Below are 20,837 nucleotides of genomic sequence, written 5' to 3' on the forward strand. Positions count from 1 at the left end.
GCTCTCTCCCGGAGTGTGCTCAAGTTCATATTCATTGCATCGGTGATGCTATCTAGCCATCTCATCCTCTGTCGTCCCCTTCTCCTTTTGCCTTCAGTCTTTCCCAGCATCAGGGTCTTTTCCAGAGAGTTTTCTCTTCGCATTAGGTGGCCAAAATATTTGAGCTTCAGCTTCAGTATCTGTCCTTCCAATGAGCACTCAGGGTTGATTTCCTTTAGGATTCCACCTCTATAGTCATTTCATATTTGGGATGCTATGGTTTTTGTCTCCAATTTGGGATGGTAGGGTTTTTTTAAGGATTCCAAAAGCAGCACACTCTGTAAGCATGCCTTGATTAATAATTCTGTTAATGTATTCTTGCAACAAAATTTGACTTCATCTTTCTCCAGTTCTACTAATAAATTTCTGTTTTTGGATTATGTGCCTGTAACAGAAACATAGAGGTTTATAGAAGGCTTTGTCTAAATCCACATTATCTTTTATTCACACATTTGTATACTTGACAGATTTTTAATGAAAGGTCTCTCTTGAACTTGGCAGATACTATTCTATGAAAATTATCAGAATGGAGATGGAATCCATTATCTGCAGAAGGCATTTTTGCCACTTTGATCTCCCACAGTTTGGCTCTAATCCCCATTGCCCATACACAGGATCTCATTTTACATTCAGCTCACTTCTGGCTCCTGTCCTGAGCCAAAAGATAACACTGAGTGCTGTTCAACCTGAAAACGGTTCAGGCATCTTGTGTTGGCAATTGACATACAGCATAATATTGGCCGGTTGTATGTATAGGATGCACAAGAACGTTATTTCGTTTGGGTTATTTCAGATAACCAAGCTCCATGTGGCCACTTATAAATGCCCACTGCAGCAGCTCTATGCACAGAGGGAGGTGGTCATCTAAAATGACTCATGGAAATGGTGAGTGTCACTGGGGTGTCATAAGGTTGACTTCACCACATAGCCTGTTGTTACAGATGGCTGGCTTCTTGTGTGGATGCCACTGAAGCATGGTAGAGTTTACAAATAGTCACTGTGTGGTGCTCGGTCATCTGAAATGATCTTTTAAAACACTGGGCTGATCCTAACTTTCTCTCCACTCATGGGATGGACTTGCGATCATGGACTAGGGGTTTCCTGCCTTTCTATCTCTCTGCAGCCTCCTGAAAATCTCTAATCTGCTCCTCAGAACTGGGAGATACTGAAAATAATGAAAATTGAAGTCCCCCTTGCACAAGTGGAAATGCCTTCTGCTCACACAACTGCCTCTGTATACCAGTCGCTGGGGTATGCAAGTGGGAGGATGCTAATGCACTCATGTGCTACTTAAGGGTTTCCTGCAGGCAGCTGGTTGGCCACTGTGTGAACAGAATGCTGGATTAGATGGACCCTTCATCTGATCCAGCATGGCTCTTCTGTTTTTATGTTCAACCACACCTTGTAATTCCCAATGAAGCGCAGTATTCAGTACTGGCACTGCAACACTGCTGGTTCCATTGCAGGACCCACCGAGCGCATCAGAAACCAGTGCTTCCTAAAAGAACCCCAGAAATTAGTGGAAACACTAGTTTCCAGAATGGAGAGGCCAGCAAAGCTCCCTTCTGCAAGCTCTGCTGACCTGTGCTATTCCGAAAACAAGCGTTTCTGCTTGCTTTGGGAACCGCTAGGTTCCAATTGTGCTAGTGTTAGGTCCCACTAGCACAGGGGTAGTATTGGATAGTTCCTGAAGTTTTTAAACATACAAAAATACATGCTGGACAGCATCACATCTTTTCATTTTTTTATTTTAAAACAAAGCTCGAGGTGACTTAGATACATTTTAAAACTGCCACAATCTAAGCATACAATGAAAACTACCATAAAAAATATTTTTATTTTATTTATTCCATTTCTATACTGCCCAACAGCCAAAGCTCTCTGGCTGTTCACAGAAATTAAAACCAAAAAAGCACACAGTAAAACCATATAAATATAAAAACGCAATATAACAATGCAACCAGAATAAAACCTAGCAGCAATGCAGAGATTTAAAATACAGATTTAAAACAGCAAAGCTAAAAGTCTAGAAAGCTAAAATGCTAAAATGCCTGGGAAAATAAAAAGTCTTCACCTGGCACCAGAAGGAATACAATGTAGGTGCCAGGCAAACCTCACTAGGGAGCTCATTCCACAGCTGGGGTGCCACAGCAGAAAAGGCCCTCCTCCTAGTAGCCACCCGCCTCACTTCCTTTGGCAGGGGCTCACGGAGGAGGGTAATTCAGTTGGAGCAGATGCAGTGGCAGTCAATGCTCAGCAGGCAAAGGAACTTCAAAATCAGTGTTACACCCCCTGCAAAAAGCAAAGCGGTAGGAAGAACTCCATACTATCAAGGAGAACAGTCACCATGCTCCTCAGAGTTGGTTTTGTTTCATCCAGTGAAGATGTTTATACTTCTAGTAAATCATATTCAACCATATGACATGGAAGCGAGCACCAGAGGGACTGCTAGTAACCTACTGGAAGATTCAGAACATAGTGGGGATTTTGTAACATTATCATTTTTTTTAAAAATGCATTTTTTTAAAGTATAACAAAATATTATGAAATTACCTGAAAATACATTTAAAAACTACACATAAATGTAATACCTTGCCACAGATGCATGTCAACGATTGACAGTGCTTCTCTAAAATTCTGGTCTGGTCTGGTTATTATTCCGAAATACAATTAAAGGGCAACAGTGGTTCACCAAACTCTTGCAGCACATTTTGTTCCTTCCCTCAAGCACTTTAAATGCCCCAATTTGCTCATACGCTTAATCTGCCAAAATGTCTCTATCTGTTCTTCCATTGTAAGTGGTAGCAGCTTGCTTTTCCAGTACTTTGCCAGTGAAATTTTGATGGCAATCACTAAACTCCAGACCAGAGATCTGTATTTTTTATTAACATTGGGTGCAATCCAGCATGGCATGAGTGGATTTCCGCTCATACGACAGGTCTCCCCCATCCTCTCTTCCCCCACCCCCTGCAGCCTCCATCACATGCCCAAACTCTGCTCTGAAGGGTCCCCCAACCCTCCCGAGAACATTTATAGGGTGCAAGGGGCTGCACACTTCATTGGTGGGTGCCGTTCTTCCACAGACAGACACAATTGGGTTTCACCTATTGCATTTTAGGTGGCTAAAAAGAACAGCCAATGGCTATAACAGCACTTCATAACCAATACTGCCCAGCACTTTTCTTTGTCTCTGTAAGTCACTACCTAACAGCCAGGTTGCACTACAGTTTTATGCTCTATGTAGGGCTGCCTTTGAAATGTGCTTTTAAAATTTCAGTTGGTTCAGAATGCAGCTTCCACACTGTTATCTAGCATGGGCAACATGGATCATATTAGTCTGGTGCTGTGTTTTCTCCACTGGTTGCATTAAAACATTTATGTACCACCCTTCATTCTGTTTAGAATTCCAGGGCAGTGTACAACAATGTGTAACTTGGTCCAAACATTAATAAACAGATATGATCAGAAAACAATCTTAAAACTTACAGCAAGTTAAAATGCCTGGGTAAAAGGAAAATGTTTTTGGTTAGCGCTGTACAGATTGCAACATAGGCACCAGACAGACCTCTTTAAGAAAGGAGTTTCATACCCACGATGTCATTACTGAAAAGGCCCTCTCCTCTGTTGTAGAATAACATGTTGTTGTTGTTGTTCAGTCGTTCAGTCGTGTCCGACTCTTCGTGACCCCATGGACCATAGCACGCCAGGCCTTCCTGTCCTGCGCTCTCTCCCGGATCGTGCTCAAGTTCATATTCATTGTATCCGTGATGCTATCTAGCCATCTCATCCTCTGCCGTCCCCTTCTCCTTTTGCCTTCAGTCTTTCCCAGCATCAGGGTCTTTTCCAGGGAGTTTTCTCTTCGCATTAGGTGGCCAAAATATTGGAGCTTCAGCTTCATTATCTGTCCTTCCAATGAGCACTCAGGGTTGATTTCCTTTAGGATGGACTGATTGGACCTCCTTGCAGTCCAGGGCACTCGTAAGAGTCTTCTCCAGCACCACAGTTCGAAAGCATCAATTCTTCGGCGCTCAGCCTTCCTTATAGTCCAGCTCTCACAGCCATACATTACTACTGGGAAAACCAGAGCTTTGATTAGACGGACCTTTGTCGGCAAGGTGATGTCTCTGCTTCTTACTATGCTGTCTAGGTTGGCCATAGCTTTCCTCCCAAGGAGCAAGCGTCTTTTAATTTCAGGGCTACAGTCACCGTCTGCGGTGATCTTGGAGCCCAAGAAAGTAAAATCTGTCACTGCTTCCATTTCTTCCCCTTCTATATGCCAGGAAGTGATAGGGCCAGATGACATGATCTTAGTTTTTTTAATGTTGAGTTTCAAACCAGCTTTTGCACTCTCCTCTTTCACCCTCAACAAGAGGCTCTTGAGATCCTCTTCGCTTTCTGCCATTAGGGTGGTATCGTCTGCATATCGGAGGTTGTTGATAATTCTCCCGGCAATCTTAATTCCGACCTCTGATTCATCCAACCCGGCATTTCTCATGATGTACTCTGCATATAAGTTAAATAAGCAGGGTGACAATATGCAGCCTTGTCGTACTCCTTTCCCAATTTTGAACCAATCGGTTGTTCCATGTCTGGTTCTGACTGTTGCTTCTTGACCCTCGTACAGGTTTCTCAGGAGACAGGTAAGGTGGTCTGGTACTCCCATCACTTTAAGAATTTGCCACAGTTTGTTGTGATCCACACAATCAAAGGCTTTAGCGTAGTCAATGAAGCAGAAATAGACGTTTTTCTGGAATTCTCTTGCTTTCTCCATGATGCAGCGAATGTTGGCGATTTGATCTCTAGTTCCTCTGCCTCTTCGAAACCCAGCTTGTACTTCCGGTAGTTCTCGGTTCGCATACTGCTGAAGCCTAGCTTGTAGGATTTTGAGCATCACCTTGCTGGCATGTGAAATGAGCGCAATTGTGCGGTAGTTTGAACACTCTTTGGCGTTGCCCTTCTTTGGAATTGGAATGTAAACTGACCTTTTCCAGTCTTGTGGCCACTGTTGAGTGTTCCAGATTTGTTGGCATATTGAATGCAGCACTTTAACAGCATCACCTTTTAGGATTTTAAATAGCTCGGCTGGAATACTGTCATCTCCGCTAGCTTTGTTGTTACTAATGCTTTCTAAGGCCCACTTGACTTCACTCTCGAGGATGTCCGGCTCAAGTTCAGTGACCGCACTATCATGGCTATCAGGGACATTCAGATCTTTCCTGTATAGTTCTTCTGTGTATTCTTGCCACCTCTTCTTAATCTCATCTGCTTCTGTTAGGTCCCTGCCTTCTTTGTCCTTTATCATGCCCGTCTTTGCACAAAACGTTCCCTTGAGATCTCCAATTTTCTTGAAGAGATCTCTAGTCTTTCCCATTCTGTTGTTTTCCTCGATTTCTTTGCATTGTTCATTTAAGAAGGCCTTCTTGTCTCTCCTTGCTATTCTCTGGAACTCTGCATTCAGTTTGGTATATCTTCCCCTTTCCCCTTTGCTTTTCGCTTCCCTTCTTTCGTGAGCTACTTGTAAAGCCTCATCAGACAGCCACTTGGCTTTCTTGCATTTCTTTTTCTTTGGGATGGATTTTGTTGCTGCCTCCTGAACAATGTGACGGACCTCCGTCCATAGTTCCTCAGGCACTCTGTCTATCAGGTCTAATCCCTGAAATCTATTCCTCACCTCCACTGTATATTCATCAGGGATATGATTTAGGTCATACCTGAACGGTTTAGTGGTTTTCCCTACGTTCTTCAATTTAAGCCGAAATTTTGCAAGAAGCAGCTCATGATCTGAGCCACAGTCAGCTCCAGGTCTTGTTTTTACTGACTGTATGGAGCTTCTCCATCTTTGGCTGCAAAGGACATAATCAATCTGATTTCGATATTGACCATCTGGTGACGTCCATGTGTAGAGTCGCCTCTTGTGCTGTTGGAAAAGAGTGTTTGCTATGATCAGCATGTTCTCTTGGCAAAACTCGATTAGCTTTTGTCCTGCTTCATTTTGTACACCAAGGCCATGCCTGCCTGTTATCCCGGTGATTTCTTGACTTCCTACTTTAGCATTCCAATCCCCTATGATGAAGAGGACATCTTTTTTTGGTGTTAGTTCTAGAAGGTGTTGTAGGTCTTCATAGAACCGATCAACCTCAGCTTCTTCGGCCTCAGTGGTTGGGGCATAGACTTGAATTACTGTGATGTTGAATGGTTTGCCTTGGATTCGTACTGAGATCATTCTATCATTTTTAAGATTGTACCCCAGGACTGCTTTTCCCACCCTTTTGTTGACTATGAGTGCTACTCCATTTCTTCTAAGGGATTCTTGCCCACAATAGTAGATATGATGGTCACCTGAATTAAATTCGCCCATGCCTGTCCATTTTAGTTCGCTGATTCCCAAGATGTCGATGTTCAATCTTGCCATCTCATGTTTGACCACCTCCAGCTTACCTTGATTCATTGATCTGACATTCCAGGTTCCTAAACAATATTGTTCTTTACAGCATCGGATTTTCTTTTCACCGCCAGACACATCCACAGCTGAGTGTCCTTTCGGCTTTGGCCCAGCCGCTTCACTCTTTCTGGAGCTACTTGGAAATACCCTCTGCTCTTCCCCAGTAGCATATTGGACACCTTCCGACCTGAGGGGCTCATCTTCCGGCGTCATATCTTTTAGCCTTGTGATACGTTCCATGGGGTTTTCTTGGCAAGAATACTGGAGTGGGTTGCCATTTCCTTCTCCAGTGGACCACATTTTGTCAGAACTCTCTGCCATGACCTGTCCGTCTTGAGTGGCCCTGCACGGCATAGCTTATGGCTTCACTGAGTTACGCAAGCCCCTTCGCCACAACAAGGCAGTGATCCATGAAGGGGATGTATGTAGAATAACATACGTCTGATAAATGAGGCACCTGGAAGAGGACTTCAGCAGAAGATCTTAAAGCATGGATAGATTGTTATGGGAAGAGTCTTTCCTTCATGTATTTGAGTCCCAAGCCATTTGGGGCTTTAGAGACCAGAACTTGCACCTTGAATTGGGCCTGGAAATGATCAGCCAATGGAGTTCTTTTTAAAATGGCCTGATATTCATAAACCTGTCCATCCCAGTCAAAATTCTGTACCAGTTGAAGTTTCTGAATTGTTTTAAAGGGTATCACTGTAATCCAGCCAGGAGGTTAGCACAGCATGGACTGTCATGGCCAGACTATCTTTGTCCAGGAACGACTGAAACTGGTGAATCAATGTAAGCAAGTGTAAAGTGATGCATGTTGGGGCAAAAAAATCCCAACTTCAAGTATAGCCTGATTGGGATCTGAGCTAGCAGTGAGCAACCAAGAAAGAGATTTGGGGGTTGTGGTGGACAGCTCGATGAAAATGTTAACCCAGTGTGCAGCTGCTGTGAAAAAGGCAAACTCCATGTTAGGCATAATTAGGAAAGGAACTGAGAATAAAACTGCCCATATCATACTGTCCTTCTACAAATCTATGGTACAACCACACTTAGAATACTGTGTATAGTTCTGGTCACCACACCTAAAAAAGATATTACAGAGCTAGAAAAAGTGCAGAGCAGGGCAACTAAAATGATCAAGGGGCTGGAACAACTCCCCTATGAGGGAAGGTTACAACAGCTGGGATTGTTTAGCTTGGAGAAAAAAGGAGGGTAAGAGGAGACATGATAGAGGTGTACAAAATTATGCATGGTGTGGAGAATGTGGATAGGGAGACATTTTTCTCCCTCCCTCAAAATACTAGAACCTGGTGTCATCCTATGAAGCTGATTGGTGGGAGATTCAGGACAGAATGTTTTCCAGGCCCAGTTGTTTTCCGGTCCAAATTCAAGGTGTTGGTTTTGACCTTTAAAACCCTATATGGTTCTGGCCCAGCCTATCTCAAGGAGTGCCTTCAGCAACACCAGACAGGCCGCTCAACAAGATCAGCCTCAGATGGCCTTCTCTCTGTCCCCTCAGCCAGGACAGCTAGGCTGGTGAGGACGAGGGAGAGGGCCTTCTCTGTGGTGGCCCCCGCTCTGTGGAACTCCCTCCCTAGGGAACTCCACCATGCCTCCTCTTTAATGAGCTTCTGCCACACACTGAAAACTCGGTTATTCAAGCAGGCATTTGGGGTGGGTTAAGATAATTTTAAATAATGTTTAATATGCAATTTTACTGTTTTAAATTGTACTGTTGTATATCGCCCAGAGTGGCCAGGTGACCGGCCAGATGGGTGATTAAGAAATTTTATTAATAAATAAAATAAAATAAATGAGATAAGATAAAAGGAAGTATTTTTTCACACAGCGCATAGTTGAACTATGGAATTCGCTACCACAAGACATAGTGATGGCCACTGTAACATCTGCCTGTTTTGTTATGTATGTTTTCATATTGTTAAATTCAACCCAGGTAAGATAGGGTTAATGGTGTGCCAGAGAGTGAGTGAAAGGTGGGAGGGGCCTGTGTCTGAGAGAGAGGATTCTAAGGTTATATAGAGGATGAGCTGGCAGTTAGTCAGACAGGGTTTAGGGACTGAAGAGGCAACATCTAGGTAGTGGGGTTTGTGTGTGGGGTTTTGGGAAGGGTAGAGTAGAGTAGGTAGGGAAGTTAGGAACAAGCATTGATTAATCATAATAATTTACAACTTTTCACGTTTTAAATAAATACTTGTTTTTAAAAAAATCCAAATCCCCACATGTTGATTGATTTTTATGCTACCTTTATAAAGTCTTTTTCCTTGTTGCTTCTCCTGTAGTGGGTTGAGAGAACCAATTGAACATATTGAGTTTCTCTGGAACCCAGAGTTAGACGCTTGGGTGTCGCTGGGAACAAGTGAAAGCAGGCGTTTCCTGAGGGGCTTGTTTCTCAGCTTTAGAGGTGGAGGCTGGAGAAAAGGGAGAACCCTGGCAGGGACACCACAGCCATCCATTTGGATGGCTTTAAAAGGGGGTTAGACAACCTCATGGAGGGGAAGACTATGTGCTACCTCCAGTATTAGAAGCAGTGAGCCTATGTGCACCAGTTGCTGGGGAACACAGGCAGGAGGGTGCTGATGCATGTCCTGTTTGTGATCCTGTCCTGACATGGCTCATCATGGATCATCATGGATCATGATGGCAGGACATGATCCTGTCCTGTTTGTGGGTTTCCTGGTCGACAGCTGGTTGGCCACTGTGTGAACAGAATGCTGGACTAGATAGACCCTTGGTCTGATCCAGCAGGGCTCTTCTTATGTTCTTAAGCTAGTGAAAGGAACCCTGTGCCACCAAGGCCACTTGGCCCTCTAGTGACAAAGTCTGGATCTTGGAGTACCCAGTTTTTCAAGAGGAGCGCAACCCCATCCAGAACAGTTTAAACAGCAATTCCCTGGTCTGAAGAAACATCTGCCCACAACATCTACCCACCGCACATCCATCAGTTTATCAGCCCTCATCCAGGCAACAGTTGAGCGCCTTTCTTTCTGAGACCAATTCAGCATGCTTTTAAGGTCCTGTCAGTCTAGCACCAGGATACCTTAAGGACTGCATCCTTCTAAACAAATCTGCCTCTGCTTTCAGATCAACAACAGAAGCCTTGCTCTCCATCTCCCTGCTATCTGAAGTATGGCAGACAAGGGCCTAGACAAGACAGGGCCTTTTCAATTGTAGCACCAAGGTTATGGAATGCTCTCCCCATAGCGGTCCCCCTTTCAACAAGTAGAAGCAAGACTTCGCTTTTTCAGCAGGCATTTGGGCTGGGGGCACATTTGTGTTCTTTGTCTTTGTTTCAAATATTTTTTTGTTGTGGTTGGGGTGTGTGTGTGTGTGTGTGTGTGTGTGTGTTTAGTATTTCTGGTGTTCTGTTATGCTGTTGTTTTTATGACTTTTAGTAGTCCTTTGGGATCTTTGGACTGAAGGGTGGGCTGAAATGTTTAAAATAATTAAAAGTAAATCATATTATATGATATGCATTTATTCAGTCACTGAGTAAAACCCATTGTCTAGGATAATTTTTCCTTTTGAACATTTTGGCTTGCATTTTCCTTCAGGTCATGAGAGTGCTAATAATCTAAGTATATATGAAGAGGAAACGTTGGTATTTCTCTCTCCCTTACTCAACTTCTTCTCTTTGTCAAAGCAAATTTTATTCCTTTATTGTCATCTGATAAATGCCTGTCTGCCTATCTCGGCTCTGAATGTATACATTCCCACATGAAATGTGAAGGCACCTTGTCCATGAAATCCTTTTAATGTCTGACAGGAAATTTAGAGCTGATACAGTTGTGTCCCTTCCATTCATGACTCCATATAATTGCTTCGATGGCAGCCTCTGAGGTATTGATCTATTATGATAATGCAGGACGAGGGGAAGTTCACTTACAGTTCAAGGGCAAATGAAAAAATCTCAGATGTAGTTTCTCAGTGGGAAGGATCTACAAAACCGTCCTGTTAATAGTACCCGGTGGCACATAGCCAAAAGTTTCCTTAAGCTGCAGTGTGCAAAAGGAACTTCCTCTGACAGTGAAGGTCCATGTGTCTGTTGAGCTCCATATGAACTAGAGTGCCTGCATGCATGTCAGAGCCATTGAATGATTTTCATCATGTTTCTCCAGTGTCTAACTTTTAAACTTGCTTTTGTCCTATCGTTCCCTGTATAAATGTACTAGATTATGTCATCTCCTTAAGTAAAGAGATGCACGCCCAGTACAATAGAACAGAGCAAAAATACCAATGCCTGATGCACCTTCCTATGTATTCATTGTCATGCGATGAATGGACGGAGGGATGGATGGATGGGTGTGCTATCCTGTTCAGGTGCTTAGCGGGAACATATTGTGATAGATGGTGGCTCAGCTTATTAAAGTGAAGCAGTGTGCTCTGGCTGGTGAAATAAGTAAGAGCCATCTAGTGGACAAAATCTACAAACTTTAGAATGCTTTGCAAAATGGGTTGCTAGCTAGCCCAATTTACCAGGAGGCAGAGAGATGGCACAGAGTTGACATCTTCTCCATCGAAATTGATGTATTTTTTCTTCTGTGGAGAGACAATTCTGTACAATACGTACCTTGGTCTGATCCATAAGTTGACTGTTCTGTTTATAGACTTTGATGGAGCTGCCAAGAGTGGACATAATAGACATCTGTTATTATCTTGGTCTCTGATGATCCTAAAGTAAGGAGTATTCTTTAAAATAATACTGCAATCAAGAACATCTGGCAACCCAGTGCTATTTGGTTTCTTTCTATTTGTAATATAACCTTCACGGGTTAAAAGACCTTTAAAAGTTAAGTTTTCCATATCAGGTTTGAATACAACAACAAATGCATGCTGAGATCTGATCAAGTTATTTGTTTCATTAGCAAATGTTTATGCATTCTGGGGATTTATTTATTTATTTTGGTGCATTAGGTGTGTTGGTGATGTTGCTGTTTTTATTTTGTTTCTACAGTATTCACAGATTTTACCATACAGGACAAAAGTTAAACTTTGAAATAAGTGATATTTACTTTATGTTAAGAAAAAACATTCTCCCCCTTCAAAATGAAAAGAAGTCACTGCAAATTATAACTGTTATTCCAAATGATGGTTTATTGATTCAAAAAAATACTTCAAAGGGCTGTTTTCCTTGGATACTTCTCAACTGCGGTTGTTGACTGACAAGCCAGCTACGCATATACCAGATGTTTAGCCTTTTTATCTTTGCTGTTGTTCTATCAAAACCAATCTCAAATGTGATACATCTCAATTCAAACATCAGAAGGATGTTTGGAAGACTGCTTCAAATGATCTTCTTGTTGTATTTGTCATAGGTCAGCAAGGCCTCCGTGAAGCTATCTCCATGTCCTGTATTCCCAATGGAAGCGCAGGGAGCAGAAAAACCAGCCATAGTCCTTCCGTACCTATAGCCAGGAAAGAAACCTTCTCATCTGCTGCTAAAAGGTATAGTTTATTCTTCCACCACCACCCTTTTTAAAAACATTAAATAAAAATATACAGGAAAACAAGAGGGTATTAAGTGTGCAGATGTATAAAAGCACAACCAAAGACTGGCCAAAGCTTTTGCAGATTCTTTGTCATTAACTTCTCCCCCTTCCTTCTTCCCAGACTTTACTTCCATTTTACCCACTCCCTGGTTTGGGGCCATTTTGTCTGTAGAATGAAAAACCCAGGATGACAAAAGAGGGAGGGAGAGGGAGAGCTGTGGTAACAATTACCTCTCTTCTTAACCTTTGGTAAACTGGAAAATGACTAACAATAATACACCTGTGTGGTGTTCAGATATTCTTAATTTTTCAAAACAAATTGAACTGAATTTTCAAAACACTTTAAAGAGTGTACCATAAGAGATACTCTGACTGGAAAATCCATATATATCCTTTGTCTTCAGTTTGTCGTTTTCACTTAAAAACATGAAAATTGTCTTTGTTGTGTCACTTGAATATTCTTGGATTCTCCTGTATTTTGAAATGTAGAAGATGGGGGGGAAAAGAATGTGTATAATGGAGGTTAGCATCTTTTTTTTCAAAAAGTGGACTAGAAAAAATTAATGAACAACATATATATATATATATATATATATATAATTCACATGTTGGGTGGAAAGAGAGTGCAGTTGATGGTACTATACATTTAAAATAATTCAACCTAAAGAAAACAGTTATTTCAGGCTTTTCTGTGACAAATGTTGAAAAGTATTTTTTTAAATATTGCACTGGCATTTTTATCCTGGATAATATACATTATTGTGGAGGGCGGGGCGGTGTTAAGACAGAAACCAGGAAAATATTTTTATACTTCATTTTAACTTTTCCTTCTCTTTTAATGTTTCAGATGAGTGAGTTTTGCCCTTAGTTGCTAGAGTTAATGACCTGGCACCAAATATTCCACTTAAAGGCAGGCAAGTCACTAGGGTGGCCACTATGCATCACCAGAAAAGAGGACACTGATTTGCATGAAATTTCCATATGCTAATATGTATGTACGGATGGAAATTTAGGAATCGTTAATATAATTTAAAGAAAAATACAATACATTTCACCATCGTGTAGAAGATGATGACCAGATGGCCTATGTACTGGATTGACTTTGAGCATATGGAGATAGTTAGCAGTTCAGATTCAGAAGGGGAACAGCCAGAACCGGGGGAGGCATTTTCCCGAGAGAGTTCAGATATGGATAGGCGTGTTTGTCAGGATGCTAACACTCAGATGGCTGGGCCTGAAGCCCCCCCCCCCCATGAGAACCCAGGAGGAGGAGGAGAGTGAGGGATGTGACCTGAGGGATGCTAGACTGTGGCGCAGAGCGAAGCGGGAAAAGTTAGAGCGGAGCTCAGACGGTCAACCCGGTTGGCAATGCGTGAGGGTCAATGTAGGTGAGCATCACTGGAAGGGAGGGGTTTCCCTCCCTAAGTTAATCTAGCCTTAGACACACAGCTCTACCTCTCGTTCAAATCCTCACCAAGGTTGGCCGTAGAATCCCTGTCCAAATGCCTGGAGACGGTGAGTGGCTGGATGGGGAGGAATAAGCTGAAGCTGAACCCTGACAAGACCGAGGTACTTTTGGTGGGAGACAAGAGGAGGTTGGGGGATGTTGACCTAGTGTTGAATGGGGTACAGCTACCCTTGAAAGACCAGGTCCGCAGCCTGGGGGTCATTTTAGACTCCCAGCTGTCCATGGAGGCTCAGGTGTCAGCTGTGAGCCGGACAGCGCTATACCAACTCCATCTGATACGGCGGCTGCGCCCCTACCTTCCCGACCATCTGCTCCCATCGGTAGTACATGCCCTGGTCTCCTCTCATTTAGACTGTAATGTGCTCTAGATGGGGTTTCCCTTGAAGACAGTTTGGAAGCTGCAGCTGGTACAGAACGCGGCGGCTCGCCTGATTAAAGGCAGCCGCCGGTGAGATCACATCACTCCAGTGGTGAAGGAGCTGCACTGGTTACCAGTTGTTTTCCAGGCCAAGTTCAAGGTGTTGTTTTTGACCTTTAAAACCATATACAGTTCTGGCCCAGCCTACCTCAAGGAATGCCTCCAGCAACAGCAGACAGGTCGCTCAACAAGATCAACCTCGGATGGCCTTCTCTCTGTCCCATCAGCCAGGACAGCTAGACTGGTGAGGACGAGGGCAAAGGCCTTCTCTGTGGTCGTCCCCACTCTGTGGAACTCCCTCCCTAGGGAACTCCGCCATGCCCCCTCTTTAATGAGCCTCCGCCATGCATTAAGAACATGGTTGTTCAGGCAGGCATTTGGGGTGTGTTAGGGTATTTTTAGAAATATGTTTTTAATGTAGTATTTTATTGTTTTAAACTGTTCTTTTGTTGTACATTGCCCAGAGTGGCTGGTGACCAGCCAGATGGGTGATTAACAAATGTAATAAATAAATAAATAGCCAGCCAGCCAGCAAGTCCTTGTTCAAACTGCTGGCAACATGGTAGCTCCCATTTGGATCCCCTGCTGTTATTCCTTTGTAGCCTGAGAGTCTTCAAGGATAATGAACCTGTTGATAGTGAATTAAAGGCATGAGACTGAAACCTCTCTTCTTGTGCGTGTGCATGAGGAAGGTGAGGGCCAAGGGAACGTGACATATACCTTGCTCAGTATGCTGTCCAGGTGCTCAGTGAATGTGTATCTTTAAGGCCTCTGCTCTGTAAAGTAGAACACATGGCCACCTGAGGAGTCATCCATTTTCTTCCCCCCATCTATAGCCCCTTTCAATCCAAAAAGCTTGCTCCAGGGGATGAATGAGACCCTCCACCGGAGCGTGGGTGGCATAGCTGGAAAAAGACCCCCACCCAAAGTGCTGCTTATGAAGCAGGATTTTTAGATTCAAGCCAACACGAGATGTAAGAGCATAGCATTCTCAGCAATTTGCCATCTGGTAAATTATCTGTGAAATGATTCCCTGTCTCTATAGAGACTGCTGACTCTCATGTGTTGTTTCTCTTCGGGTAAAACTTGGAATACGAAGCAATTCAGTTAAATGGAAAGGTCACATTTTAAAGGGCAAGCCTGGATTGTAGAGGTATGATTCCATAACTCTAGCCATTGGGGGGGAGGTCCTCTTTATAAATTAGTAGAAGGAAACTTAAAAAGCAGGATGTATTTTGGATACTTGGTTTTTGATTACCTGATGTTTTATATAGCGTTTTATGTTGGCTGTCTTTGGGGTTTATTTGTTTTTCATTGATCACATTGGTATTTTGCAGTACCCCCTGGATCTCAGGGTGAGGGCAATCTGTGTTTCCCCCCAATATGTACGCAATATGTACTTAACCCATGAGAAAGGTTAAGCTGTGTAGGCTACAAGAGTAAAACAAAAGGAAGCAAAGATGGTGACGGTGGTGCTGCAGGACAATGTGAATGGAAAGTTAGGTATATGGATGTAGAAGGATCAGTCCACGAGTCAGCTGGACTGTGCTGCATTGTGTTAAGACCCCTCAGGACTGCAGCCCCATCATGCCCCATCATGCCCCATCTACTATACAGGGACACTGGTCAGAGGTATGAGGAGTTTCAGCAACCCGCTAAGGTGCTACAAACTCCATCCCCTGGCCAGGATGTTGCAGTTGTTCTAGCACAGTCTTCCCTAAACCGGTGCCCTCAAGATGTTTTGAACTACAACTCCCAGGATTCCTGACCATGAACCACACTGACTGGGGTTGATGGGAGTTGAGGTCCCAAACATCTGGAGGGCACCAGGTTGGGGGAGGCTGCTCTGGCAGTACATAGCACACTAGGCTAGGCCATGCTGTCTCCTAACTCCAGGTGTGCCTAGGGTTTTCCAGATCTACACTCCCTTTTCTGTTGGAGTAAAAGAGTAGCACAATGGTGCATTTTTGGAGTGTACCCCATAATTAATTCATATTCTGCTATAGTTATTGTTCTGCCAAAGCACTCAACAGAATTCTTGCTAGATTGCATTCATCTAATTCTTTTTTTCTCCTCCTCCTCATGGCTGTGGAATGTAATTCTCTCCATCGCTCCTAAGATTAGCGTGTCCTGTTGTACAAGTTTCAGTGTTTGAGGAGATTCTATTTTTACTGTTAGTAACATGTAGGCTTTTTTTTACTAACAGAGCTCAGTGAAGAAAAACAATTTGGGCAGAACTCAGGTTGAATTCTTGAAGCAAATACACACGCAGGCTGATGGCATAACTACCATAATAACTTGCATTGATATTAATATTTCAGAAATGTATTAAGTTATGCCTAAACCCTTGTGTCTTTTCCTAGCCAGCACTGAAGGACCCTTTCACCCATGATGTGCATGTGTTCTGAAATATGCATGTTAAACACATGTGATAGTGTTTACTTTTTCTTTCATTTCTACTACAGGGAAGCGACCCTCAACCCACACTGGAAAATTTGTCATGTGAATAAGAGAGTTGCATGTTTAACCACTCCAGTAGAGTAATAAACACCATATGGGTTGAGCTCTGGTGGATTTAAACAGAAAATGTTCTTGCCTGCCTTATTACTGAAAAGCTTGAAAATCTTTGGCCACTGCACTGAACAGAATGCTGGACTAGATGGACCCTTGGTCTGATCGAGCAGGGCTCTTCTTATGTTCTTGTGTTCTTACAGCAATATTTATTAAAGGCAAAAAGCTGAGGTGGCGGTGTTGTAGATCGCAAGTTGGTTGCACGTCACATGTGCAACCAGCGGGAACAATATGCTCTGTGCAACACGCCTGCTGTGCACCCGTTTGGTGGTTGTGTCCATGTCTATTTTGGGCGGGGCGGGGGTGCTAAAGTAAGTGCAGTCTGCCTTTCAGTGTTTTCTACTTTTGACCCACAGGAAGGGATTGCATAGAAAGGCATTAAAAATAAGCCCAAATTGTTTATCTTTCAAACATCATAATTTCAAAGCTCTATGCATGCTATTTAAGACGGTGACATACTTTTCCCTTATGGGTTAGTGATCCCAGACCATGAGTGTCCTGATAACATATGCCCAACAAGTGTGGTATGTACCATGTTGTTAGAAATGCTGTTCAAACCATGTACATTTTTATAATGGCAAATAAAACATTAGTGGGCCCATTTGCAGCATAGCTGTCATTACCAAGCGAGTCCCGATCTAGGAGGTAATGATGCAGAAGGCAGCTAAAAAGGCAATATTTGATTCACTGTAGGATAACTGGTGTGAAGACTGTCACAATACCAGCAAGTCAGTGCTGCCAGGACAGCTGTCATAATAATATTCTTCAAAGTTATTTTCTTTAGTGGTAAGACATTTCCAACAGTTTGTTTTTCCATACTATATTGCCTTGTCAGAGATCTTGGAAAAAGTTGAAAGTTAACTGTAGCACTGATGTTTTAAGAAATATAAACTAAACCTTTTAAATATATATATATATGTATGATACATTTCAGGGTTGATTTGCAAGGCCACCAAATATGCATATTCAAGGGGTGAAATAACATTTTTTTTTCAGGGGTTGGCAACTCGTGGCCTTCCAGATGTTTTGCCATTCCCCCAGCCAGCCCCACCAATGGTGAGGGATGATAGTAATTGTAGGCAAAAAACATCTGGAGGGCTACAAGTTGCCCACCTCTGATTAGGTGCTTTAGAAGTACGTTAAAAATAAAAAATAAAAACTCCTCTGTTTTTAGCAGAAAAACTATGGTATGTGATAACTTATAGATACAGCATATAATCTGTACTTGTGCGTGGTGGGCTGAGGGAGGAATCACATAGAGCATGTGCTCTCAAGCAATGAGATTCTTCATTAGGTAAACTCATGGAAATGCTGCTCATTTTATTTAGCAGGTAAACGAAAGTCATTAAAGCAGACTGTGGGTGAAGTAAATTATGTAAATATTTGGTTTCTGTAGCAGTTAATCTGACATAATTGTTACTGTTGTTTCCCTTTGGGCAAATGTGTTCATGGTTATTTTCTCCCTCCATTTGTTTGCTTTTTAAAATATTTTTATATACCTTTCTTATGCCTTGTTTTGCAGCGGTACAGAAAAAAAGAAGGAAAAACTTCAAGGACATACAGAGAAAAAAGAGGACTCTCATTCTCATGATCAAAACCCACAAATTCAAGCATCACCTTCACCTTCTCCCCAGCCCTCTGCACAGATTCACTCAACACACAGGCAGACCTCAGAAGTCAAGAGCTCTGCTCCAGGCAAAAGGTTTCTTAAGTACCGAAATACAAGAGTTAGGAAGTGGTTGCAACAATACTAACACTACGCTTTATTCCCAATTAAAAGCATGCCTGTGTGTTTTCTTATCTCTGTGTAAAAGATGTACAGAATTGGTAGACGCCTACTTCGCCTCAGAGGAATGCTATTTTGGGCTGCATTAATAGAAGCATAAGGGACCGCGGTGGCTTAGTGGTTAAGATGCTGAACTGCAGACTGGAAGGTCGGCAGGTCAGCAGTTTGAGACCCAAGTGCTGCGTGACAGAGTGAGCTCCCGTCTTCAGTCCCAGCTTCTGCCAACCTAGCAGTTTGAAAGCAAGAAATTGCAAGTAGCTAAATACTTCCTCGGCGGGAAAGGTAACAGCGTTCCGTGCACCTCGGTGTTCAGTCATGCCGGCCACATGACCACGGAAGCGTCTTCGGACAGCGCTGGCTCTTCGGCTTAGAAACGGGGATGAGCACCGCAGCCTAGAGTCGGACACGACTGGTTGGGGACACCTTTACCTTTACCTTTTTTAATAGAAGCATAGCTTCCAAATCCCAGGAAGTACTAGTTCCCCTCTACTCAGCACTGGTTAGGCCTCATCTGGAGTACTGTGTCCAGTTCTGGGCACCACACTTTAAGAAGGATGCAGACAAACTGGAGAGGGTTCAGAGGAGGGCAACAACGATGATCAGGGGACTGGAAACAAAGCCCTATGAAGAGAGACTGAAAGAACTGGGCATGTTTAGCCTTGAGAAGAGAAGACTGAGGGGAGATATGATAGCGCTCTTCAAGTACTTGAAAGGTTGTCATAGAGAGGAAGGCCAGGATCTCTTCTCGATCATCCCAGAGTGCAGGACATGGAATAATGGTCTCAAGATACAGGAAGCCAGATTCCAGCTGAACATCAGGAAAAACTTCCTGACTGTTAGAGCAATACGGCAATGGAACCAATTACCTAGGGAGGTGGTGGGCTCTCCCACACTGGAGGCATTCAGAACGTGGCTGGACAGCCATCTGTCAGGGATGCTCTGACTTGGATTCCTGCATTGAGCAGGGGGTTGGACTCGATGGCCTTGTAGGTCCCCTCCAACCCTACTATTCTATGATTCTATGAATGGCAACGTTCAAGTTTTAAGGAACTTATCCTGCTCTTTTCCAGAGAGTAGTTGTCCACCAGGCCACTCCCACTAAGCTCTATCCTCATAAATTTATTTATTTATTTAAAGTATTTTTAAATCATTTTTCTGCCTACTGGGGCCCTCAAATCAATGTACTATTGAAAAAAACACAATGATACAAAAAAATCACAACCAAGCATAAATAGTAACAAAACAGTCTTTATAATGAGCCATAAGAATATTAAGAGGTATCAAAGCCCTGACAAAGCTGAAATGGGACGGAGCAAACCTAACCTCCCTTGGGAGGTAGTTCCAGAAGGCCCTGTCTCGTGTACCACCAACCTAGCCTTTCTTGGGGGTGAGACATGCAACAGGACCTCTGGTAATGATACGCAGATTACGGGCAGGGCCTTTATTATAGTGTAACATCAGCCAAGGGGAAAGAACTAGGAGGGTGGTATGGCTGTTCAGCATGGACTACCTACGTCTGAATCCAACACTTTCTTCCACACCCCATACACATGGTACTGCAGTGCTTCCTTGTTAACATGGGAATGACACAGTTAAATGAAATCATTCACAACTTTTGGATCTGTTGCTATAATAGAAATCTGCAGTGATTGCATTTGATCCTAAATGGATTTCATAGTTTCTGTCAATATAACCCAATAAATATATTGAGCTGCCTATGTGTGATGGCATACTGAGTATACTAATAGCTCACAACTCTGCTTGGTAGCGATATAATCCTTAATTTTGGCTCCTTCTCTGGCTGCTGTTCAGTGTGTTGGGTGTTTTATATTGTCTCCTTCTGCAATCTTTGCTTGGCTGCAGGCCTCTCAGGCAAATGCTTTTCTTATCACCTGCTACCTGATTCTGTTAGAGATGCTGAGGATTACATTTTGGACCTTTCCAATCCTAAGCATGTGGTCTACCACAGAGCAGAGGCAGATAAAAGTCATTGCTTAAAACCAATTCTTAAAATCAGTTATGCCCAGATGTCTTGAGAAACAAAAGTTCTCTCCAACTGCATTAGCAGTTAAGAGTAGAACAACTAGAAGCAGAGTTATGTGTTTTCATTAAAGCAGCTATTGTAAAAAAATAGTTCATTGATCATTGTTCTGTGATCAATTGGAATGACTTTGAAAGTTATCTGTGAAGTGTAGCTTGTCAGCTTAGTCAAGTATGATATTCTGTTACTATCAGTTGGTTTTGAGAACTTAAACTATGGGTTGGTTCCAGATGAAATTAAACTTAGGTTTCATTGAAATTAAATGGGATTAAAGTCATGCCTGACTTGTCCCATTGGGTTCAATGGGGCCCAAGTGCAACAAATTTAGCCTGGATTCAAGCCAATATATTTTAACACACATTGGACACTGAATTACAAGCAGATGGTTGTGTCATTCACACTTGCCAAAGGGAGGAAATCCAGAAATTGTTACTTAAAAGCTGCTTCAAGCATTATGAATTTCCTACATAGAAATGATGGCTTGGGTCCTAAGACATACAAACAGAATTCTACCCATGCAACTGGTCTTTCTTACCCCTTGCTTCTCAGGGCAGCCCCCTCCATTCCT

The 20,837-nt window shown here is 42.9% G+C and overlaps 1 protein-coding gene across 2 annotated transcripts in view; it reads left to right on the forward strand.

The window, feature by feature from the left end:
- EML4 (EMAP like 4) overlaps window positions 1-20,837 on the forward strand; it is a 148,091-nt gene that overhangs the window by 54,549 nt on the left and 72,705 nt on the right. For both annotated transcript variants that reach the window (XM_084828917.1, XM_084828915.1), the window contains exons 3-4: window positions 11,812-11,941; window positions 17,965-18,144. In XM_084828917.1, the coding sequence (XP_084685043.1) occupies window positions 11,812-11,941; window positions 17,965-18,144 (310 nt within the window). The remainder of the gene's footprint in view (window positions 1-11,811; window positions 11,942-17,964; window positions 18,145-20,837) is intronic.

The sequence above is a fragment of the Heloderma suspectum genome, chromosome 1 (assembly GCF_057233095.1).
Source record: "Heloderma suspectum isolate Gila_16-S chromosome 1, 16-S_ref, whole genome shotgun sequence".
Taxonomy (NCBI): Eukaryota; Metazoa; Chordata; class Lepidosauria; order Squamata; family Helodermatidae; genus Heloderma; species Heloderma suspectum.